At 41.1% G+C, this 25,264-nt stretch overlaps 1 protein-coding gene across 17 annotated transcripts in view; it reads left to right on the forward strand.

Annotated features, from left to right (window-relative positions):
- Positions 1-25,264, forward strand: part of GRB10 (growth factor receptor bound protein 10) — a 138,614-nt gene that overhangs the window by 22,123 nt on the left and 91,227 nt on the right. For 12 of the 17 annotated variants that reach the window (XM_087892349.1, XM_087892352.1, XM_034416411.3 and 9 more), the window contains one exon: positions 19,856-19,953. The exons of the other annotated variants lie outside the window; for them this stretch is intronic. In XM_087892349.1, coding sequence (XP_087748475.1) covers positions 19,903-19,953 — 51 coding nt within the window. In that variant the 5' untranslated portion in view covers positions 19,856-19,902. The remainder of the gene's footprint in view (positions 1-19,855; positions 19,954-25,264) is intronic. 17 annotated transcript variants of the gene reach the window in all.

Here is a 25,264-nt window from a genome sequence, read left to right on the forward strand (position 1 = left end):
ATAGTCCAATTTCCATTGACTGAAAAAGTTAAGATCAAAAAGTCTAGAATTTAAAACCTGGAGCAGAATTTATACAGAATAATAGAATAATGGAGTTGGAAGGGACCTTGAAGGTTTTCTAGTACAGGGGTCCCCCAACTCCTGGGTTATGGCCCGCTACTGAGCAATGGCCCATTCAGAATCAGGCCGTGCCATTGGCAGGTGAGTACATTATGCACATAAGGGATGTGCATAAGCGCACCAACGTGCCTACTGTCCCTGTCCTAATGTTTTCTTTTATTCATATCCCTTTTCATGTATTTATAATTATGTTTACACTTGTATCTGTCATAAAATACATGCTTGAAATAATAAACAAACAAACAAATAAATAAAATAAGTAAATAAAATAAATAAAATAAGTAAATAAGTAAGTGAGTAAGTACAAGTGGAGGATGCAGACGCTCATAGCCCCATTTGTGTGAGTGGCAGGTTCTGGTATTCGCAGCCCCATTTGTGCAAACAGCGGGCCTTGGTGCTTGCAGCTTCACTTGTGTGAGAGGTATGCATGCCTGCTGCTCACAAATGAAACTGCCCTTGCACATGTTTGCTTCTTCCACAAACCATCTCCTCTGCCACCTTGTTCCAGGCTGGAAAGGTTGGGCAATGCTGTTCTAATCCAGCCACCTGCTCAAGCAAGAGGCCTTATATACCATTCCAAACAAGTGGTTGTCCAGTCTCTTCTTAAAAGCTGCGAGTGATGGAGCACCCACAACTTCTAGAGGCAAGCAGGTCCACTGCTACTCTCTGTCAGGAAATTTCTGATTTATTTTAGGTTGGTTCTCTCCTTGGTTGGTTTCCATCTATTGTTTCTTATCTTGCCTTTTGGTGCTTCAGAAAATAGATTGACTCCCTCTCCTTTGTGGCAGCCTAAAATATTGGAACACTGCTATAATGTCACCCCTAGTCTGTCTTTTCACTAGGGCCTAGGCTAAACAAACCCAATTCCTGCAACCATTCTTCATATGTTTTAGCGTCCACCCCGTAATCATCTCTGTTGCTTTTTTCTGTACTCTTTCCAGAGCCTCTACATCTTTTTTATAATATGGTGGCCAATATTGGATACATTATTCTAAGTGTGGTCTTACTAAGGCTTTACAAAGCAGTATTAATACTTCACATGATCTTGATTCTATCCATCTGTTAATGCAACCTAGGATTGTATTGGCTGTTTTGGCTGCTACCTCACACTGCTGGTTCATATTTAAGTGATTGTTCACCAGGACTCGCAAGATCCCTTTCACAGTTACTGCTGTTGAGCAAGGTTTCACCTAATCTATACCTGTATATTTGATTTTTCTTCTGCAGTTTTCTCGCCATTAAATTCATTTTGTTTCATAGGACCCAGTGTTGATCTTGAGCCTATTTTCTCGGGTGTTGGCTATTCCTGCCAATTTAGTATTGTCTACAATACTAAACAAGAATCCCCCTTGTATTCCCTCATCTAAATTGTTTATGAAGTTGTTGAAGAATACTGGGCCTAAACGAAACCTTGGTTTACTACACTGCTTTCTTTTTCCGTGTAGATATAGTTCCATTGAAGACTAGGTATTGACTGCGATTTGTCAACCAATCACAAATCCATCTAGTGGTGATGATGCACATTGGCTTACTAAGACATACTATGGTCTACCTGTCAAACACCTTACTGAAATCCAAGTATACTATGTCCATAGTGTTTCACTCATCTACTAATTTAGTTACTTTGTCAAAGAATGAAATAAGATTTGTTTGGCATGATCTGTTTTTGGTAAACCCATGTTGGTTCTGGTTATAACTTTGCTTGCTTTTAGATGTTCACAGATCTGTTGCTTGATTGTCTTGATTGTCTTTTCCAGGAACTTTCTAGCTTCTCAACTAATGCAGGGTTGACCAAGTATCTGGTGCAACCAAAGTCCAAAAGGGCAACCAGACATCCCTTATGCCAGGGGTCCTCAAACTTTTTAAACAGGGGGCCAATTCACATTCCCTTAGACTTTTGGGGGCCTGAATCGGCCGGGTGGGTGTGGCTAAGTGGTCATGTGACTAGGTGGGCATGGCCAGGTCAGGTGGGCATGGCCAATTTAACAGTCCATTGAACAATGCACACAAATTAAACTTTAATTTATTTTGCTCCTGGGGGTGTTTTATTTGCTTTTGTTTGCATGTTGCTCTTTTGGTTGCCTTTTCTTTTTACTAGATCATTTTTTTCAGTTGTTTAGGAGTCTAGTGGTCCACTTCAGGAAACTCAGGAAACTCAGTTTTGCAGCAATTCTTTTCAGCCCCAAAGAGCTTGAGAAATCTCTCTGTCTCTCTCTGTCTCTCTGTCTCTCTGTCTCTCTGTCTCTGTCTCTGTCTCTGTCTCTCTCTCTTTCCTTCTCTCTCTGCCTCCCTCTCTTTCTTTCTCTGTCTGTCTCTCTTTCTTTGTCTTTCTCCCTCTCCCTCTCTTTCTTTCTGTCCTTCTCTCTTTTTCTTTTTCTCTTTTTCTCTCCCTCCCTCCCACTGTTTCTTTCTCTTTCCCTCTCACTTTCCTTCTCTCCCTCCCTCCCTCCCTCCTCCTCTCTGTTTCTCTCTCTCCTACTCTCTTTCTCTCTCTTTCTCTCTTTCTTTCTCTCTCTGTCTCTCTCTTCTGTCTCTCTCTTTCTCTCTATATCTACTGGAGGCGGGGAAGGTGAAAAATGGCCTCCTTTCAACCTCCCCCACCACCAGAAGCATTTTGCCAGCTAAAACCAGGCAAAAACGGCTTGATTTTTGGCCAAAAATGGGCCAGTTTTGCCTGTTTTTTTGGCCTCTTTTCACCCTCTCCTCCCACCTCCAGAAGCATTCTGCAGGCCAAAATTTTTGAGTTTACCTTTCGGTTCCAGCCTGCAGGGCTCCCAAAGGCAAGTCCTGTGCTCTGCTGAAGGGTGGGCAGCGCGATGCAGGTGGTGCTTCGCGAGCTGGATTAATTGCTTCAGCGGGCCGCATGTGTCCCGTGGACCGTAGTTTGAGAATCCATACCTTATGCCATGAGGAGTATACTATCATTTTTCCAGTGCGCTGCTTCCTACATTCCATGGCTGGGATCTTCACTTCCTTGTAGCTGATTACTGGGTGTTAAATATTCAAATTTTTTACTCTGGTCTCCGCCCCCTTTATGCTGATTACTCCAGTCTTTTCACTCAGTAGCTGAGTACACTGGTGTTTTGGTTTCTCTCTGTTCTTCTTCGTGAGTTATTGTGTTATTTATTTAATTTATTTAAGTTCATTTAAGTTAAATTAATTCACTTGGTTAATTAATTGACTGATTTAATTCATTATGTTCATTTAATTTAATTTAAGTTGATTTAATAATTCATTTCTAGTTATGCTGGGACTGTATTTATTCTTGTATTGGACAAATTACTGCTGCTGCTTATAGGTTTGGAGTTTTATGTGTCCAAAACCTTGGAATTCTTTGAATGTCTTTAATTCAGCAGCCATTCGAAGTCAGTCCTGTTGGGCTGCTACGTGTATGTAATTTGCCGCAGGCGGTGCTGCTGGGCAACTGATGAGCCGGTTCATCCGCTCCCGCCTCAGTCCCAGCAGGGTTTCGTTAAAGAAACCTTCAGAGTGGCTCCGGAGTCCATGCCTAGGCTCCAGGCATACTCTGAGGTATGGAAGGACGGCGGCCGCCATTTTGGAGCGGTTTGGGCGGCTTGCACGATATGAAGAGGCAGCAAGCCAAAAAGTTGTGGATTGAGCACCGGAGTCCCTGAGGGGACTGGATTGAGGAAAAATTGATTTGGGAAGTGCCGTTTCAGTGCGGGAGTGCCCAAGACGAACCTCTTTGAGTATAGGTTTTTTTTTTTTTGGCGGCCACCATTTTGATTCTCCCTCGTGGCGGCCGCCATTTTGTTTGCTGTTAGTGGCGGGCGCCATTTTGTTTCGCCCCTCGTGGCGGCCGCCATTTTGTCACTCGCAAAAATAAAATCATTATTTTATTACATTTCACCCTGGCTCCTAGAGCTGTTTGTGGGACTGGTGTTTGTTTCTGCGCACTTTAATCAAAGCCTTGCCAATGTGTGCCTTATTTGTTATTAAGCTTATTAGGTTAGGCTAGGATCCCCACATTATTATCTGGTCTTTGGGCCTTAGATATATTAATAATTATTTTGCCTCACTATTTTACAGAATTGCAATTGTTCTGCTGGCATGGCTGATCCTGGCATTTCTTCTGAGTTGGAAGAGGACTGCAGTCCTCCTAGAGATTTACCAGCATCCCCCCCCAGGGGCTCTAAAAACAAAGACAGGAGTAAAGGGACCAAGTCTCGCAAATCTTCTAAAAGAAAGGCTCCTACTAAGGATAGATCTGCTCTTAGGAGACACAATGCCTCAGAATGCCAATATAACAGGGCTAGGCAATCGTCTCAAGTACGATCTCCTTCTGAAATCTCTCCTGATCCTGTAGTCTCTTCTTTTCCAGTCTTTGGGAATTTACCTCATCATCTTCCACCAGAGATGTCTAGTGTGGCCCAAGAAACTTGTGTTAGTCAACAAGAAGTGACCAGACCTACTACCACTGAAGTCCCTGCTTTGGTCCATCAAGCTCAGGAGGCTGATCCTGAGGTGGAGGCAGAATCCGCTGCTTCTCGTTCTGAACCTCCTCAAGCTGTTTCTGTGGGGCCTTCTGCTGTGATTGAGCCACAACTCAATGTTCAGGCTATGTTGTCAGATGTCTTGGCAAGAATCCTGTCCACAGGCCTGCAGCAAGGTGGGCAACCTGGCCTACAACCCGTGCCACTACCTGGACGGAGGGGTCATTTGTCTGAACGACCTTCCACATCTGCGCATCATGGTTATGATTCCAGCGATGAGTCTGAGGTGGAGGAAGATATTCCTGAGGAGATGGAATTGTCAGAAGATGAGGACTTCGTTCCTGAAAAGCCAGTTTTCACAGGCCTCTTCAGACCGTCTGTTTTCCGATCTCTCCTTCACAAGGCCAAGGTGACCACTAAGTTTGGCTTGTCCTCAACTTCTTCTGCTGACACCTCCAGGGAGTCTTCTCTACATGATCCCTTGTTTCAGGTGTCCAAGCCGGACAAGGATGTTATCCCTTGTCCTCCTTTGTTTGCCAAAGTTGTACAAAGTGGCTGGGCTCAACCCGGCTCTTTGACCGCTCCCAGTGCTCTTGACAAGAAACTCTATTGTTCGGCTCCTGAATTGGAGAACATTCTGGCCTTGCCTTCGGTTGACGCCCCAGTTGCAGCTCTTACCTCATCTTCTGTCATTACAACTGACATTGTTGATGGACTTAAAGCAGAGGATCGGAAGGCAGAGTTGGCTTTCAGGAAGACGCACCAGGCGGCTGCCTGGGCGGTCAAAGCAGCTACGTCCACCTCCTTCTTCATTAGAGCTTCCTTACTCTGGTTGCATCAATTACAAGAGAGATTGCCTCCTGATGACATCAGATTGCATCATGATGTCAATAAACTGGTGGCGGCTGCGGAATATTCAGCTGACGCTTCTCTGAATGCTGCTAAGTTTGCCTCATGCGCTTTGACATCAGCTGTGACTTCTCGTAGGATGTTTTGGTTACGCAATTGGAGAGCTGACGCTAAGACCAAATGGAAGCTGGCGTCGGCGCTCTACTCAGCTTCAATGTTGTTTGGAGCAGCACTAGATCCGTTGCTGGTAGAGGACAAGGATAAATGCAAGATCCTTCCATCATCCTACAGGAGGCACGAGCGCAGGTATGCTCCCTACAGGCAGCGACAATCCTTTCGTCCGTTCTCTGGATCAGGGATGCCCTATCAACAAAGACCTTTTTCTCAAGGTTTGGATCACTCCTCGGACAGGCAGTCCTTTCGGGACAGAGGCCGGCCGCATGTCCAGTCTAGACGCCCATTCCGGGGATCCGGGTACAGGCCGTTCAGACGAGGCAAGTGACTCAAGGCGGTTGGCTCCCATTGGTGGTCGTCTCCAAGGTTTTCATCATCAATGGGAGTCTTCCAGGTGCGAACAATGGATCCTTCGCACCGTGACTTTCGGTCTGTGTCTGGAATTTCTCTCCACTCCTCCAAGTCGCTTCATCCGTTGTCAAGTCTCACCGCTTCCCACAAGAAGACAACTGATGGAGGCAGAAATCCGTCATCTCGTTTCCATCAATGCCATCGAATCAGTTCCCGTGTCCCAACAAGGGACAGGCTTTTATTCCACCGTGTTCCTGGTGCCCAAGTCCTCGGGAGGGGTCAGGGGCATTTTGAACTTAAAACTTCTAAATCAATTCATCCTGTATCGAAGGTTCAAGATGCAGTCCTTGAAGTCAATTCTGGCTTGTGTCAGACAAGGCGACCTTTTGCAATTGGTGGATCTCAAGGAGGCCTATTTGCATGTGCCTATCCATCCAGCACATCGCAGATTCCTGCGCTTTGAGTACAATGGCCGTCATTTCCAATACTGCGCGATGCCCTTCGGTCTGTCTTCTGCCCCAAGAACATTTACCAAATTGGTGGCAGTAGTCGCAGCTCAGCTCTGCCTGATTCCAGTGAGAATCCTGTGTTACCTCGACGACATTCTCGTCCTTTCGTCTTCTCCACAACAGGCAGCTCAAGACATAGCAGCTGTGATCACCGTATTCCAACAATACAGCTTCACCATCAACTTACCGAAGAGTCACCTCACGCCCACCACCCGCATTCTCCATCTGGGGACAATCATAGACTCCAGCAAAGGCCAGGTGTTTCTTTCACCAGACCAGATTCACAGCCTCAGAAGCCTGGTGTCTCAGGTGAGATCACACAGGGCGGTGTCCCCCCTGCTGCTATCCCAACTGCTTGGGAAGATGGTGTCATGCATAGCTATCGTTCCTTGGGCACGCAGACACTCCCGTCAGTTGCAGTGGTTTCTGCTACGGTTCCAGAAGTCGGGGAGAGGCACGTCCAAGATTCCTGTGTTTCTCCCAGCTCAAGTTCAGACACCACTCCTATGGTGGCTGTCTCCGGCGCTGTCGAAGGGGTGCACCTTTTTGGAACCAGACCGGCTCGTTGTGACATCAGATGCGAGTCTGCAAGGGTGGGGTGCTCACCTGTTGAACGAAGTGGTGCAAGGTCTTTGGTCTCCTGAGTAGAGGATGCACAGCATCAATTGGTTGGAGCTGCGAGCGGCGCGTCTGGCCCTTCGGCAGTTTCGTCCTCTCTTAGAGGGTCAGCATGTCCTGCTTCTCACGGACAACATGACAACGAAGGCCCACGTGAATTGAGAAGGGGGAACTCGATCCAAACCCTTGATGTTAGAGGCGGAGAAACTGTTGTCTTGGGCAGAGAGCCACACAAAGTCGATTCGGGCGGATCACATTTCTGGAGAAACCAACGTTCGGGCAGACTGGCTCAGCAGAGAACATCTAGATCCAGCGGAGTGGTGCCTTCATCTGGAGACATTTCAGGACATAATCCAGAGGTTCGGGACACCCCTGGTGGATGTCTTTGCCATGCCTCAGAACACCCAGCTCCCCAGGTTCTTCTCCCGGTTTCCCTGCCAGGGAGCAGAAGGACACGACGCCCTCCGTTGTCGGTGGCCTCCCGGCGCCCTCCGCTGCCATTGATCCCAAAAGTCATCAGGAAGATCCTGAGGGAACAGGCCGAACTCCTTCTCGTCGCCCCTTGCTGGCTGCGCAGAGCATGGTATGCAGACTTGGTGAATCTTTCCACAGCTCCTCATTGGACTCTTCCTCCGCACAAGGTGTCACTCTACCAAGGGGTCATCGTCCACCCAGACCCCCAGTGGCTCCGGTTAACCGTGTGGCGCTTGAGCGGGTGCTCTTAAAGAAGGATGGTATTCCAGATGAGGTGATACACACCATTCAATCGTCCAGGCGACCATCGACGATTCGTATTTATGAGGCTTCTTGGAAAGCCTTTACTGTCTGGTGTTCTAAGCGTCATGTTGACCCCACATCGGCCGATGTGCTGGAGGTCCTGCAGTTTCTTCAAGCTGGTTTGGACAAGGGGTTGGCTCCGGCAACTCTGCGGAGACAGGTCGCTGCTCTGGCCACGGTCTTATCTCGCGACCCTCGTCGGCCTTTGTCTCATGATCCCAGGATTCGAGGTTTTCTTTGGGGGGGCGGCAGTCATCTTGCCGCCTATTGTACATCGTTACCCTTCCTGGGATCTGCCTTTAGTTCTTCACGCTCTCACATCTGATCCATTTGAACCTTTGGCCTCCATCAGTTTAAAGTTCCTGTCGTTCAAGTTGGCGTTTTTATTGGCCAATACGTCTGCAAGGAGGATTTTCGAGATTGCAGCGTTATCTGCCCGCAAGGACCTTTGCATCTTCCATGCGGACAGAGTTGTATTGAGATTAGACCCTTCCTTTGTTCCAAAGGTGAACTCATGGTTTCATCGAGCCCAGGAGTTGCTCTTGCCTGATTTCTGCCCGGACCCTCACCATCCTCACGAGAAGCATTGGCATACGTTGGATGTATGCAGTTGGATGTGCGAAGATACCTTAAACGGACGGCTTCCTTTCGACAGACTGAGGCCCTCTTGGTGTCCTTCCATCCTGCTTCCATGGGTCGTAGGTGTCTTCTTCAACTGTGGGTCGTTGGATCAAGGCATGTATTTCGATGGCGTATGAACGCCAAGCCAGGCCGGTTCCAGGCAGAATTTTTGCTCATTCTACTCACAGTGCAGCGACAATGGCTGCGTGGGCTACTCAGGCTTCCATTACTGACATCTGTCGTGCTGCTACTTGGTCTTCAGCTTCGCAGTTCATCCGTCATTACAAGATTGATTCTTTTGCCTCGGCTGAGGCTTCATTTGGCAGACGGGTGCTTCAACAAGTCCATTCTGCCGGGGTGGCCGAGAGCAGTCAGCCTCCCACCCTATAATTGAGCTTGGGTATATCCCAGCCATGGAATGTAGGAAGCAGCGCACTGGAAAATGGACGTTGGCTTACATGAACGTCCTTTTTCAGGGCTCTGCGACTACATTCCATTCCCGCCCTTGTTCTGGCTTCCTGCTCTGGCCAGCTTGTTGTTGGTGATGTTTGTGTTTTTGTTTGTTTCCTTTCTTATAGATTCCTGGTTTCCAGCTCCTTCGTGAAAGACTGAAGTAATCAGCATAAAGGGGGCGGAGACCAGAGTAAAAAATTTGAATATTTAACACCCAGTAATCAGCTACAAGGAAGTGAAGATCCCAGCCATGGAATGTAGTCGCAGCGCCCTGAAAAAGGACGTTTACGTAAGCCAACGTCCATTCTAAGTGGATGGCCACCGGGATTACAGGGTGACTTACCAAGAGGTCATCGCCCATATCCATTTTGCTCCCCAGTGGTTCTTGGATCGGAATGGTCAGAATTTTCACACCATCATTGGGGGATGGAGTGAGCTCGGTGATTTTCACTCCCTCCAGTAATGTTTCTTTGGTTTTTGGTGGGCCCTGAAATGGCGTCTTGGGTCTGGCATGCGGTTCGGTAGTCAGCAGCTTGGTACCCCTCCTTCCTGCAATTGGAACATCTAGTGGAGTGTATTTGTGGACTTTGCTCATGGGCTGTGGCTTTGGGGCCTCTTTCTTTTTTGGGGAGAACCTCTGCCATTCATGGGTTGGTTACAGGATTGGGCTAGATCAATCTCAATCTCTTTGGCCAGGGTATACCAGCTATGAAGGGTGCGCAAAGCATCTCTGGAGATACAGGTGTTGTAGAGATCATTGTTCAGCCCATCAGCTGAACAAGACACTTGATTAGATGTCTTGTGGCCAGTCAGTTTGCTTACAGACCAGGTCTTGGAACTCTTGAGTGTAAGCAGTCACAGGTCGATGACCCTGGTTTATGGTCTTGATCCTTGTCCCTTGCAGATGGCCAAAGGGTTTTCAAAATGCTTTCTGAACGCTATCATGAAGCAGTCGAAGTTTCACAGCTCTGGGGCATCGTTGTGGAGAATGACTATCCATTCCACCACAGTTCTCTCCAACACCATCAGTATACACCACACCTTGACCCCCTCAGTTGGTAGGTCCAGACTTGGGCCAATTGTTTAGTTGAACTTCACCCTGAGGGCCAGTGGTCTGCAGTTTCTCCTTCTCGGTGCCTTAGCCTAGGCTGGTGGTGCTGTTTGGATTGCTGGGATGGCTGCTGGTGGTGGTGCTGTGGCAGTGCCAGTGCCAAGGGAGCAGGCATGGCCATGGGGACAGGTATGGCCATGGTGGCAGGCATGGCCAAATCATCGCCAGGTAGGACCTGCATTGGTTGGGCAGCTGGCAGGGCATTGCATTCCTTGAGGTTATCTTCTCAGGTACTCTATGGCTTGGTCCAACATCACGTCTTCACCATCCATTTCCCCCAGAGTTCCTTCTCAATTTCTACATGTAGTTCCCTCTGGTGGCCCTCTTAGCTTCCATGTGTGAAAGTCACTTTGGAGGGCTGCTCATCCCAGTCTTCTTTCTTCCTGACCCCCAGTGACCATCAGGTCATCATCTCAGGTTTCCACCTTTCCCAGTCATTCAGGGAGGTCTACTCTGCCATGGGGTCTCACTGTTGCCACTTCTCCTCAAGTTTTGATCTTCTGGTTGCTCTTGTGAGCTGACATCTTTCGCATGGTCCCCATGGTAGAGGTATCTGTCCAGATTGACCACTACAGCTGTTCTAGGTCCCAAAGAAAGAAAGACCTTTGACTCCATTTGGTTGATGTGATAAATTCTTTTACTAAGGATTATTAGTAAATAATTAGAATTTATTAGATAAATTCTTTTACTAAGGTTGCAGCAAAAACAGGCTAGAAAGTTATACTTTCCCCCTTCTCCTCTTCCCTTGCCTAATTTGTCTTCATCCCTTGGTTTGCCATGTAGGTGTTTTAGAAACTGTTCAGATGTTTGGTGTTATGTGGTACAATTCTCATTCTTTTTCCAGGCTCTGCGGGAAGATTGGAACAAGTTGGTTCTCACACCTGTGGCTTTTGCCAAGCCTGTCAGTTCCCCCCTTTTAGGTCATCTCTATCCTTTATATGCCAATTGCCTACATCCTCTTCCCCCTGACCATTAATGATTGATGGCAGGATGCCAGCAAGGTACCAAACTGAAGATGGCAGATCTGACAGAAAGTGATGCTGGGAATTGTTCCTATATTGGGAACTTTTCTCATGTAATTTATTAAGGTGTACCAAAGCCTTACTAAAGGGACACAGTGACTCAGTGGCTAAGACACTGAGCTTGTCGATCGACAGTTCAGCAGTTCAGCAATTTGAATCCCTAGTGCCCTGTATCAGGTGAGCTCCCATTACTTGTCCCAGCTTCTGCCAACCTAGTAGTTTGAAAGGATGTAAAAAAATGCAAGTAGAAAAATAGGAACCATGTTTGGTGGGAGATAACAGCATTCCGTGTGCCTTTGGCATTTAGTCATGCCGGCCACATGACCATGGAGACATCTTCGGACAGCGCTGGCTTTTCGGCTTTGAAACGGACATAAGCACCGCTCCCTAGAGTCAGGAACGACTAGCACATATGTGCAAGGGGAACCTTTACCTTAAGCCTTAAGTATTTACTAAATATCCTTTTTTATTTTTATTGAGTATTTTACATTTTAAAACCAAACACACAATAGCAAAAGAAATCAAGAGACAAAAACAAAAAACAAAACACACGTACACCAGATGTTAAAATACAATACTAACAAAAGATATATACAATTTTACAACTTTTTGCATCGACTTTTGTCTTTGCTCTTAGCTTTTATCCTCCTGCTCCTTCTCTTTATTTTTAAATATTCATAATTAACTGTTTTGTTAGCAGGATCATTATTTACATTTATATCCAGTATGTTAATATCTAATTTCACTTTATATTCTTATTTCTTAATTTGATTTCTGTTTTCCAACCATGTATAAAAGCTATTCCACATTTTATAATAATCCGAATCTTCTCTTTCTTTGATCTCCATCGTTAATTTATCCATTTTGGCGCATTCGAGGATTTTCTTTATTATTATTTCTTCTGATGGTGTATTTGTTGACTTCCACATTTGTGCTAGAGTAATTCTGGCCACCGTTAGAATATGCAATATAATATAATAGAGACTTTTTTCCATTTTTCCATCAATCATTTCCAGGAGGAACATCTCTGGTTTAAAATCTGTCTTTTGGAGTGTAATCTCTTCCAACCACCCTTTAATTTTATACCAAAATTTCCTCACCTTAGGGCACATCCACCACATGTGGTAGTATGTCCCTAATTTGTGACCACATCTCCAACATTGGGGTGATAAATTGGGATACATTTTTGCCAGTCTGGCTGGTGCTAAATGCCATCTATAAAACATTTTATAGCTGTTTTCTTTGTATGATACTGCGATGGTCAATTTGTAATTTTTCTCCCACAATTTTTTCCATTTATCCAATTCTATGTTATGTCCGAAATTCCTAGCCCAACTTATCATTGTTTCCTTTACTGTTTCTTCTTCCAATTTGTATCCTAATAAGTAATTATAGATATTTGTAATCATTTTTCTTCCCGATCCTAATATTAATTTATCTAATTCCGATTGTTTCCTATTTATGTCAAATTGTTCCTTATCTTTTTTAAATCTAGTTTTGATTTGTAAATATGGCCACCATTCCAAATTTATTCCTTGTTTTTTCAAATCTTGTACTGATTTTAATTCTTTATTAAGGTGTACCTAAGCCTTACTTAAGAGACACAGTGGGTCAGTGGCTAAGACACTGAGCTTGTCGATCAACAGTTCAGCAGTTCAGCAATTTGAATCCCTAGTGCCCTGTATCAGGGTGAGCTCCCATTACTTGTCCCAGCTTCTGCCAACCTAGTAGTTTGAAAGGATGTAAAAAATGCAAGTAGAAAAATAGGAACCGTGTTTGGTGGGAGATAACAGCATTCCGTGTGCCTTTGGCATTTAGTCATGCCGGCCACATGATCATGGAGACATCTTCGGACAGCGCTGGCTTTTCGGCTTTGAAACGGACATGAGCACCACCCCCTAGAGTCGGGAACGACTCGTACATATGTGCGAGGGGAACCTTTACCTTTACCTTAAGCCTTAAGTATTTACTAAATATCCTTTTTATTCAAAACATGCCACACAAAAAATATTGACTTCCTCTTCCTTCTGTAAATCATGAAATCATCATCCACGTGTGCAGTCTTCAATGGGGAACATAGCACTGTACATGTGAAAGATTCTGTGTTGTAGAAGTCGCATTGTATTTAGATGACAAACACAGTGTAATTTTACATTGCTCATAATTATTTATGTGTCCAGTTTCCTATGCAAATTTATTGCCCAAACTAGGCATTAATGATGAAGTAGAAATAATGTGTAATCCTACTCTAACTTTATCTCCTTCATTTGTTGTCATTCTTTATAAGGAAACACAAACCACAGTAGTAATATATGAGCAACTCTTGACATATAGAATGCTTTTCCAGGTGATGGATCATACATGCAGCTAGCCTCATTTTGTGACAATGTGTGTGTAGAATCTGAGTGGCCTCACTTGGGTTCAAACAATGGGGATCCTATATGAAAGTAATTTGTGAGAAGGAGCTTTTGTGTATATTTCTATTTTCATCCTCTCCTAATTAAGAAGAACTTCAGCTATGAATAGGAGAGAATTGAGGGATAAGAATTTAACTGGAAAAACATTTCCTTTGATCTGAATAAATCTTCTCTAAAACTTCAAATGGGCCAAAGTCATAAAAGCTCAAGGGTAGGATCTACTACACAATTGAACTTCATGTTTCAGTTCTCTTTTATCTATTCATCCCACCCCCTGTCCCTTAACAGGAATAATGAATTTAGCTGAAAAAGTCCACTTCTAAATGCATTTCTGGAAGTGTGTTCCCTTGTACTGTATAGCTGGATATTCAGAATAGTTTAAAGTCTCTGCTGACATATTGCATACTATTCTCTCATAGTAGAGAATTCTACTATCAGCATTCAGATATTTTTGACTAAGGAAATAAAGCACGTGGGGCAGTGTCTGTAATTGGTGGAAGAAAAGATGTGCTCAATCCAATTAAAAGTTATTGAAAAGCTTATAAGTGAAACTTGAGGTCTTTCTTTCTCATGTTTCTACTAAATAAAGTTAGGACAAAGACTTCATGGGAGAAGCCGCCCACCTCCCCGCAATTGCAAGGTCCTGTGCAACAAAATATGCTTACTTTTGGGATACACCTATAACATCATTTTATTTTTTGGATTGATCCTAGGCATTTATCCTTCTACCTTGGGCAAAGGTCTTCTATCTTGGGCAGAGGAGACTAGAAGATCTTCAAGATCCCTTCTAGGCCAATAATTGTATGATTTTTCTCCCAGAAATATCAGACTTAAAATTTGTTGCTGTTTTATAAACAAACAAGCAGCATTAAGGGAATTATCTAGCCTGTATTCAAATCATTAAAAACCTTCTAAATTATCATTGCTTAGGCAAAACTAGGATTGCAGCAATGTTCTCATAGCACTTCATAACAAAAATGAACTATCAAAACAATAGCTTTGTATTCTAAAAGTTCTGTCCTACAATATATACCCCCAATTATATAGTCTCTCTGTAAAAAAGAGACAAATGTCTAGATGGATATCAAAGGGGAACTGTTTTGTGAATTGTTCACTGTGTGGCTGAAATAATGTTCCTAATCATGTCTATTCGGTGTCACTGAGTTCCAGGTAAATCACATTGAAGTGGCACCAGCCACCTCCTAATCTTGCATGACAGGAGTTGTCCAGTTTAGTTAGCGCTTCAGTTTTGTATTTAGGAGGAGTATCTTTCTTGGTTAACATTCCACACTGGAACATTCTGAACATTTTTTATACACCACAAATTTCCTGCTTCTTTTTCTATGTGGAAGGACATAATTTTAAGAAGTACACTACAATCAAGGATTGAGTTTTCCTTTCTTGCTAAATTTGAGCTAACTATATGTGTTGACACCCTTTTACCCTGGAGATCTAGAAGACTACAATACTTTTGTCTAGTTCTGCTTTTGGGCAGAGGGCCACTGGGTACCAGGAGGTAGGAAGGACTTTTTAAAATAACAGTAATATCTTTTGAGTGGCACAGATTACTGATGACTGCTCAGAGGGATCTGGAGACTAAAGCATATGAAGAAGGGTTGCAGGAATTGGCTATGTCTAGTCTAATGAAAAGAAGGATTGGGGTGATATGAAAGCAGTCTTCCAACCTTTGAGGGGCAGCCACAAAGAAGAGGAGGCTAGCATATTCTGCAAAGTTCCTGAAGGCAGGACAAGAAGCAGTGGATGGAAACTAATCAAGGAGAAAACTAAGGGAAAATTTCCTGACAGAAAACAATTAATCAGTGGAAGGTCTTGCCTTCAGAATTTATGAACCTCTGTTATCAGCAGAGGTTTTTAAGAAGCAATTGGACAAGCATTATCTGAAAGAGTATAGAGTCTCCTGCTTGAGTTGGACTAGAAGATCTCCACTATCCCTTCGAACTCTCTTATTCTGTTAAGACAGCAAGGTTTGATAGAGAACTTTACATGACCAGAGCAGTGCTTAGAACTTCCAATGGTTTGAATAATAATGACTGATCTAATTGCAAATACCATTCTTTTAAGGCAAATCATTGTAGAGTCAAATTTAACAAGTTGCATATATTTGTATTTTTGACATTAAATTATTTTGAAATCATTTTATATTTGCATGTAAGATACATGCCCCCACTCTTGCATGCACGACCCCCCCGCAACCCCCCCACTCCTGGCATGTGAGTGCACAGTGGCCCTGTAGGTCTATTTTTCTCTCTCCCCAGCTTCCAGAGCCTTCCTAGGAGATTGGGCAGGGTGAAAATGGCCTCCCCTCCAGAGGCCCTCCGGAGACCAATTTGCCAATTTCTGGTGGGAAGTTGGCAAATGGGCTGTTTCTGGCTTCCGGAGGGCCTCTAGACAGGTGGGAAAGGCTGTTTTCGCCTTCCCCAGGCTCCTAGAAAGGCTCTGGAGCCTGGGGGGAGGAGAGAAAAACGGACCCTTCTTTCCCCCCCACCGAGGCCCTTCGGGGGCAAGAAACAGCCTGTTTCCTTACTTCCAATGGGCCCAGAAGGCCCGAAAATCAGCTGTTGCACGCCGGAGCTGAGCTCACGTGCCCACCGATATGGCTACCCATGCCACCTATGGCATGCGTGCATAGGTTCGCCATCACGGGTATAGGCTGTTCAGATGTTCCAGTATAACAAAGGAGCAAATATTTATATATATTTAAAAATAAACTTTTCAGAATGCAACAAAACTCTTTATTATTGTTTGTTGTTGTTTGTGAAAGAAAGCTACCTGGAAGTAGCCGTAGCTGTGTTGATTTTTACATTTGAGGCTGAATGAAGGCAATCAAGGCAATGTTTGGATTAAATTTATGAATAAAATCAAAACTAATATGAGTATAAAGTGTAGATAAATAGTTCCGTTAAAAAGTAACATTTGTTTTGTGACAGTTCTCCTTTTGCTAATATTCAATTTTTATAAACATTTCAGCCTCCTTTGAATCTATACCATAAATGTTTGTTTTTGCCATGAGGCATTGTACATATGAGAACCTTGATATCATTATACTTAACCAAATTCCTATTGGGAATATATACTGTTAATTTTGACATTGCTGCATATTTTCCAAACTTAAGCTCCTAATCAAATATTGCCAGCATTGTATCTTGCTTCTAGTATTGGATGGATAAAATGTATTCTCTCTGTGAGGATGGATCTAATTAAATTGTGATGATTCTTCCCCACTCCTCCCCCCAGGATTATTTGTAGTAAAAAGGGAGAAAATTGCATTAATTTTTCTAGACTGAGAAAAAACCCTTTGATAATTGATATTTGATATATGATAAGTGGCTGTTTTCTGGCTGTATTGAATACAATAAATTAGTGAAAAGATTTTCAAACATGGGTGAAAAGTATATAGCAACAGCAAAAAGCAAAGATTATAGCCAATATAATGTTTTCTGCAGATGTTCAAAAAGTACAATGCAGAGTGTCTACTCTCACTTTACTATTCATCATTATGTGAAAACTATTGGCAAAAAAAGTTTGAATATCAAGTAATAAAGAAATAGCAAGTCTCAAAATTAATGGAGAGGAATATAAGCTGAAATGTTATGCAAGCGATGTAGTACTAATCACTACAGAACCAGAAAAAGCAATAAAAGAGTAGAATAAAATAGTTAATTGTTTTGGAGAATCCTCTGAATATAAAATCAATCTTGAAAAAACAAAAATAATGACAATATATTTAACACTAGGAGAAATCAATCATTGGAAGGACGAATTTGGAGGTCAGATAACTCACTCTCTGAATTACTTTGATTTTCATCCTGACAGGCAACAGTCAAGAAATATATTTAATAACTGTTAAATTATTGTAAGAGCTCAAAAGGAGCCTTGAAAGGGAAGGAATCTAGAACCAATTTAGTTATCCAATGAATGTGTTATCCAAACTATTCCCTATGTGCCAGTCAGAATTTCAGAGAGAACTTCACATAAATGAAAAGAAACTGTCTGTAAATGTATATTTATAGAATCAGTATGGGAAAAGACCCAGAGTTAAATTAGAAAATTTACAGAATTCAAAAGAGCACCTCTGTTGCCCTTCTCAACTTTACATTGCATCACAAACCAATTTGCTTGTTGTGGATATGACTGAATAATTGGCAATACTGTAACGAGCAAGATTATCCAATGGATTCATTGATATTTATATTTCTATTTAAATATATTTATATTTCTTGACTGTTACCTGTCGGGATGAAAATCAAAGTAATTCAGAGAGTGAGTTATCTGAGCTCCAAATTCATTCTTCCAATGATTGATTTCTCCTAGTGTTAAATATGTTATCAAAATGTAAGGGAATAATAAACCAAACAATTTCATCTCTAGCTTTTCCACAAATGCTTTTCATGTTGGAGATCATTATAATTAGAAAAAAATAGTTGCATATGCAGACATGGTTCATTCAGATTCTACAAATAGATTAATAGAGCAATAACTGCCCAGTGAAGGTTTTGTAGTATTTTGAGAAAATCTATCTGGTCATGGAAATATAGATTCTGCTTTGTCTTAATTCTATTTGTTTCAATTCATTCATCAACATATTAATTTGTTTTAATATGGTTTTCTTTATGGTTGATGCTAAAGAAATAAATAGTCTTAAATATTTTTTATTGAATTCCATATTTCAAATAAAGGAAAATAAGTAGTTAGATTGTTTAGAGGAAATTGCTTAATTTGTGTTAACATCACAACTAAATAAACTATTGGAGTAATAATAAACCATTAACCCAGCGGTGAAATCCCCCCGGTTCTATCTGGCTCACTGAACCGGTAGTGCTAGCGGTGGAAGATTCTGCCCACCCGCTGGGATGTCATTACGTCCTATTTTTTTTACCATCTGCGCATGCGCAGAAGGTTCTGTGCATGCACAGAAGAGGCGCGCATGTAGCACATTTGCATTCCTGCGCACTCCCGTTTCTGAACTGGTAGCAAAGGTAAGTGGATTTCACTGCTACATTAACCTCAATTTGAAGATGCCTTTGGCATGCAGTTTCAACGTCTATAAATTTAAATAACAAGCATCTGGAAATATAACATAACAGTATATCTATCATCTATCATTGAGCAAGTTTCATGAATAGAAGATTAATACGTTCCTTTTATCTTGTAAATTTATTTTTATGCAAAAAGTTTAAATATAAATAGGAAAATAAATTTTACAAAAACAGAAGAAAACTAGACAAAAACATTGTTAAAAATGTGGATTAAAAAGACGAACAAGAAAAATACATACATATATTGCGTGTCCCCCCTAGTTGAACACTAATAAATATATTACAATGATAACTTCCTCCCCTTGTGAATCAGGCCCAAGATTTATAAACTTTTATAAGTATGAAAAATGGTCATAAATCATAAAAATCCAGCAAGGGATTATAGGGTATATCAGCCTTCAAGCAGTTGTTCAAATGTAAATCAGAAAGTAAAAAAAGCTTTATAAAGAATTGAATTAAAATCTGGTCGTGCTTAAAAAGACAAACAGCTGAAGAGAAAAGATAATTAACAAGCATCTGGAATTCTAACATGTATCTATCATTGAGTAAGTTTCATGAGCAGAACATCACCAAGTGTCTGAGAGGGAGGGTAATGATTGTTCTAGAACATTTTTGGAAATTTACTAGAAATTCTTTTGGATAATCCAAATTTGTCTACATTTGGGAAAATTGTTACTCCAACTCCGCGGGCCTCCCCCGGCCTGTTGCCGGCTGAAATGAAGCTTCCAGAGGTGGATTCGCCCCTCCAATGCTCCGTTTGTGCCTCCCCCGGCCCATTGCAGGCCAAAATGGAGCTTTCGGATCCGCCCCTCGGAAGCTCCATTTCAGCCTGCAATGGGCTGGGGGAGGTCCGTGGAGTCCCAAACAGAGCATTAGAGGCACAAATCTGCCCCTTGGAAGCAGATTCGTCCAACATTAAGAATGAATATTGCAGAGCCTCTGCCGTTTTTTGTAAGGGCAAACAACTGCCATGGTGCTGCTAGATTTGTAGTTTCGGGACTTGTTCACAAATGCTAGGAAGTGCTTTCCGCATAACTTGAACATTCACTAAGAGAACACTCGTATTGTGGGTGTTATCTTTAGTTGCTATACTATGATAAAACAGTTTAGCTTTTTAATTTTATTCTCGTAAATTAAGATATTTTGTATGCAAAGTATCTTAATTTACTTAATTGTTGCGATTACATGAATACCTTACATATTTTTATTAAATTATCCCAATTCTCTGGGTTAACCCAAAATTCTGAATTACTAGCTATACAAATAAATAGGTAATAAATTCCTCTATGATGATTTTCTCATAGTCTTTTTTTGTATTGCAGGTACTGAGAAACAGTAGATGTAATTTTGAAGAAGCACTCTCGGTAAAATGGCTTTAGCTGGCTGCCCAGATTCCTTTTTGCATCATCCTTATCGGATAGTAAGTTATAGCTTAATTAAATTCTGTATACTTCAATTGAATGTTCTCTCAGAAGGCTGCTTTGTTTAGGACAGTGTTCCTCAGTATGGGCTAGTTTAAGTTGTTTCAGCTTCAACTCCCAGAATATACAAGAAGAAATTAACATTAGCAATCTGGATAATATAAACTTTAAAATTGCAGTGTAAAATATTGTACACATAAAGATACATACACATGTGCGTGCGCACCCACATACACACAAAGGTAGTCCTGGATTTACAACCACAATTTAATCTGTTAAGCAAGACATTTTATTAAGTAAATTTTGCCCCATTTTATGACCTTTCTTGTCACAGTTTTAAGTGAATCATTGCAGTTGTTTTAAATTAGTAACAGGTCGTTTAGCGAATCTGACTTCCCATTAACTTTGCTTGTCAGAAGGGCACAAAACCTGATCACATGACCCCAGGACACATGGCAGTGTACTAAATACATGACAGCTACCAAACAGCCAAATTTTGATCATGAGATCATGGGGATGTTGCAACAATTGTAAATGTGAAAAATGGTCATGTCACTTTTTTCAATGCTGTTGTAATTGAATGGTCACTAAACAAATAGTTAAGTCAGGAGGATTAGCTGTAGATGGCTATCCATACTAAGGCAGGTTCAATTACTCTTTGCCTGATGCATACCATTATATCAAACCTGATAACCTTGTATGTTATTTCAGGGTTGATATCACAAAGTAGGAATTGTATATATCGTTGTTTATTGTGTCCTGTTTCCTAATGCAGTGTGAGATAAATAGAGCTTTTCATTTTCTGTATAAAAATGGTAATACTAAAGAATATGTTAGATATTTTCTACCTGTCCTGAGTTGTAAGGACATGCTCATAGTGAGTATAATGTCTTTTTGTATCTTCCAGCCAGATGTGCTAAAGGGAGAACATTATATTGGGCTAAGTCATTCTCTGATTGGGGAAGCTAATTTCTGTAAGATACATAGCTGGTACCAGAGATTGGTTAAGCAGTGTAAGATACACAGCTGGTGTACATCTCCTATCTGCTGTAGAAACCTGAGTTGTATCACTAGCATTCAAGTGTCAGCCTGTATCAAATAGACATTGCATAAGTGTGATTCTTTTTGCTCATAATCCAAAAATCATAAGTGGGCAGAAATCCTAGTGAGAGAGCTTGTCGTAAAGTGTAGCGCTTGTTTGCTTGTTTATATCCACTTTGAAATCTGTCTTCCTATATCAGCAGAGCTAAATTTATAGGGAAGTGTTAGCTTCAACCAGTACTGTAACATAGCCTGTCATATTGTAGTGTCTACTCTCACACTTCCAACTCCCATACATAGTGAAACATTAGAAACATAGTCCTAGGTTTGTACTTGTGATGAAGTTTGGAAGTAACTTTTTAAATATTTTTTGTTATTTTTATTTTTTCTTGTTTCTTCCTTTCCTCCTTTCTCTTATATTTTTATTTTGTCTTGCTTTATTCTTTTCCTTTCTGAGGTTATTTTTCAGCCTTTTATTGTTATTTTATCATGAAAATGATAAAGATGCACAAAAAAACAAAAATAAAAAAATGATTAACTGTTAGAGGAGAACAATGATTTTGAGATTAATTTGTCAAATTACTTTGCTCTATTGCAAAATTTGGAAGACATGAACATTACGGACCAAAATGAACAAATAGTCAAAAACATCCTTTATGTATAGCACCACCAGAAAAAACACTTGGTACAATCAAAAATCTTTGAAGAAAGTATTGATTTAATAAAAAATGATGGACAATGAAAAATACCAGAAGTTTCACTAATTAATTTGAATACATTGAACTTTGCAAGACCATAGGAAAATATATCCAAGAAGAAATATGTCAGTTTAATGTGAAGCTTGTGTAAAAGGCAATTGAAGAAAACAGAGCAATTGATGGAAATCCAAAATGGAAACTTATAAATACAAGAAATAAGGTTTTTCCATTAAAACATGAAGATGGCTCTGTTTGTAGAACAAGACAGGAAATGTTATTAATAATTGGAAAATTCTATTCAGAGCTATTGAAAGATCAAGATCACTCAAAAGTAACAACACCCAGAAAAGAGGAAATGCCAGAGATCCTAGTGGAGGAAGTATCAAGTGCCATAAAATAAACGAAAAATGAAAACTACTGTGTTATGGTTGAAATGCTGAAAGCTGGCGGTCATAGTTTACACATGATACTAGCAAAACTATATTCAAGATGCTTCAGAGAAGAAAAAATACTTGATGCATTGAAAAATGCTGAAGTGGTTCTTATACAAGAAAGGGACCTTAAATGATTTAAAGAACTATCATCCAGTAAGCCTTCTTTCAGTCATCTACAAAGTTTTCACAAAGATAATAGCAAGAAGAATATTGAGAACATTAAATGATGCACAGCCAAAGGAGAAGGCAGGGTTCAGAAGTGGCTACAGCACAATGGATTGCATCAAAGTTGTTCTGCAAGTCATTGAAAGGCACAACGAGTACATCATACCTCTGCACATGGTTTTCACTGTCTGTGAAAAGGAATTGTGATTCAGTATTCCAGCAAGCAATAATTAATGCATTGTTCAACTAAGGCTTACATACATTTACTAAAATCACTATATGAAAAAACAATGGCGACAATTTGCTTTTAATGATCTTAAAGAGCTGCAAAAGCAGGGGAATCATTTGGTTTAAAATAAACCTGAAAAAGAGACGGGTTACATTTAATAAATTCACCAAAGAAAGAAAAACAAAAGTATATTTGGAGAAGAACTAGACATAATAGACCACTACATATACCTTTGCCAATGGATCTCAATCGGTGATACAATAAAGGAAATTGAACTGTATGTTAAATGTGACTGGCAGGCATTCAGCAAGTTAAGCATAATTTTTAAAAGCAACCTCCTCCTATGTCTAAAGATAAAGGTTTTCGGTCAGTGTGTGCTACTTGCTCTAACGTATGCCGGTGAAACATGGACCTTAACTTCACAATTGATACAAAAGCTATGAGTGGTGCAAAGGGCCATGGAAAGATACATGCTTGGAATTACAAGACAAAAATAGAAAAACCCACGCATGGATTAGAGAACAAACGAAAATATTCAATATCATCAAGAGAGTAAAAGAATTGAAATGGAAATGGGCTGGTCACATAGGAAGAAAAACTGATAGCAGGTGGACCAAGTCAGTCATAGAATGGACCCCACTTGATAAAAAGCATGCATGCATGCATGCATGCATACATATATACATACATACAGATTCTTTGAATGTGTCCCATTCTGATATATTACTATATATATTAATTGTTGTGGAATAATTGTTTGGATGAAGCAAAGGTTTAATGTTGATCCTAAAGCATCATAGGGAAATATTAATCTATGTATTAATCTACGTATTGAATTAATACAGGAAGTATTAATCTATATATTAGAACACATAGAAGTTGCAGTACACTAGTGCTAGGTCTAAATGTTAATTCTTCCTTTCCATCAGGCTGAAACACACTTTAACAAAAATTCATGTATGTGGCACCTATAAAGAAGATGGAATTTGATTTAGATGGCACTTATGCTGTGGCTGAACTACCCCCTATCTCTCTTTTAGTAGAAAAACTAGAGCAATAATATTTTGTCTTTTGCTTCCTTATGCATTTTCAGATTTCCTAAGGAAAATCATTCATCCTAGAAATAATATCTTTTAAAATGGTAGCATTTATTTTAAGTTTGATAACATAGACATGTAGTAAAACACATGGTTGAAAAACCAAGTTTTTTCATTTATTCTTGATTTGATTTGTGGAGGTGATTAGGACTAAGCAACATTATTCATTTTGGTCCTCTGGGATCCTCTGGATATCTGCAATAGCAGTCACTACTGGCACGACTGTGCAATTAGACTCCATGTTTGTACAATCCACATTTTAAAAGGTTTTAGTTGTCCACTTTTTTGAAGCCAGCGATTGCCAGTGTGGCTGTCTCTACTTTGGACAATGATCTGGTCAAATTGTTTTACATTTGGTGAAACTAAATTTCGTTTTGTGCTATATCTCAGGATCAAGAAAACAAGATTTGCTAAAGAATATTTGCTTGTAAAATGTTTCTATATTTCTGTCATTGTATTTTTCTCTATATCCATTGCTCGTTCCATATTCTGTAACTGTGGTATCAACTGAGTACAACACAAGAGCTCTTAAATTAATTAAATGTTTATATTGTGTATGCCATATTCTTTCCTCCAGGTGAAGGAATGCATTATCTCCTTTGTCCTTGAGCAAATCAGCATTGTCTATGCCTAGAAACATGGAATCATGCGTCTTGAAGGGACCTTGGGGTCTTCTATCCAATCTTCAAGGCAGGACTCCTTATTCCATCCCAGACAAATGATTATCCAGTCTTTTCTTGAAAAACACCAGCAACGAAGCATCCACAACTCTGGGAGACAAGCTTTCCATTGGTTAATTGTTCTCGCTATCCATTAGTGGTAGTGGTTGGATCTCTGTCTGACTAACTCCCACCCATTGCTTCTTGTCCTCAGGTGCTTTGGAGAATAAATCAACCCCTCTGCCCTATGATAACTCTTAAAGTATTAGAAGAAGGCTATCATGTCACCTCTAAACCTTTTCTTTGTCAGGCTAAATATATATAGCTTCCTTAGCCATGCATTGTATGATTTACCTCCAGTGCCTTTATCATCTTTGATAAGGTCACTGAAGGTAAATCATATAATGCATCATTTTTGATTCTCTTCTCTGCATTCTTTCTAAGGCTAAGGCACAATCTTTGTATTGTGAGGACTAGAACTGGATGCAGTATTCCAATTGTGGCCTTACTAGTGGGGGCACACTTGGAATACTGTGAAAATACTGTACTTTCACTTTTTGTGTTCTTGATGCTATCCCTCTAGACTGCATTGGCTTTTTTTGTGGGGGGCAGTTGCAGCAGATAGTTAGTTAATGCTTAAGCAGTGGTCCACCAGAACATCCAGATTCCTCCCATAGGTAATTCTGTTGTCCTTTACCTGTGTATCTATATATTTGGTTTTTCCTACCTAAGTGCGGGGCCTTACTTTTCTCACTATTCAATTGCATTTTGTTGGACAGGACCTAAATCAGCCTATCTAATTTGATATCTGCTGGTTGGATTCTAACTCTTAAATTATTGCCTAGTGCAGTGGTTCTCAACCTTCCTAATGCTGTGACCCTTTAATACAGTTCCTCATGTTGCGGTGACCCCCAACCAGGGGTGGGTTCTAAATTTTTTTACTACCGGTTCTGTGGGCGTGGCTTATTTTGTGAGCGCGCCTTGGAG

This window comes from Pantherophis guttatus, chromosome 4 (genome assembly GCF_059756535.1).
Source record: "Pantherophis guttatus breed Tessera chromosome 4, ASM5975653v1, whole genome shotgun sequence".
Classification (NCBI taxonomy): Eukaryota; Metazoa; Chordata; class Lepidosauria; order Squamata; family Colubridae; genus Pantherophis; species Pantherophis guttatus.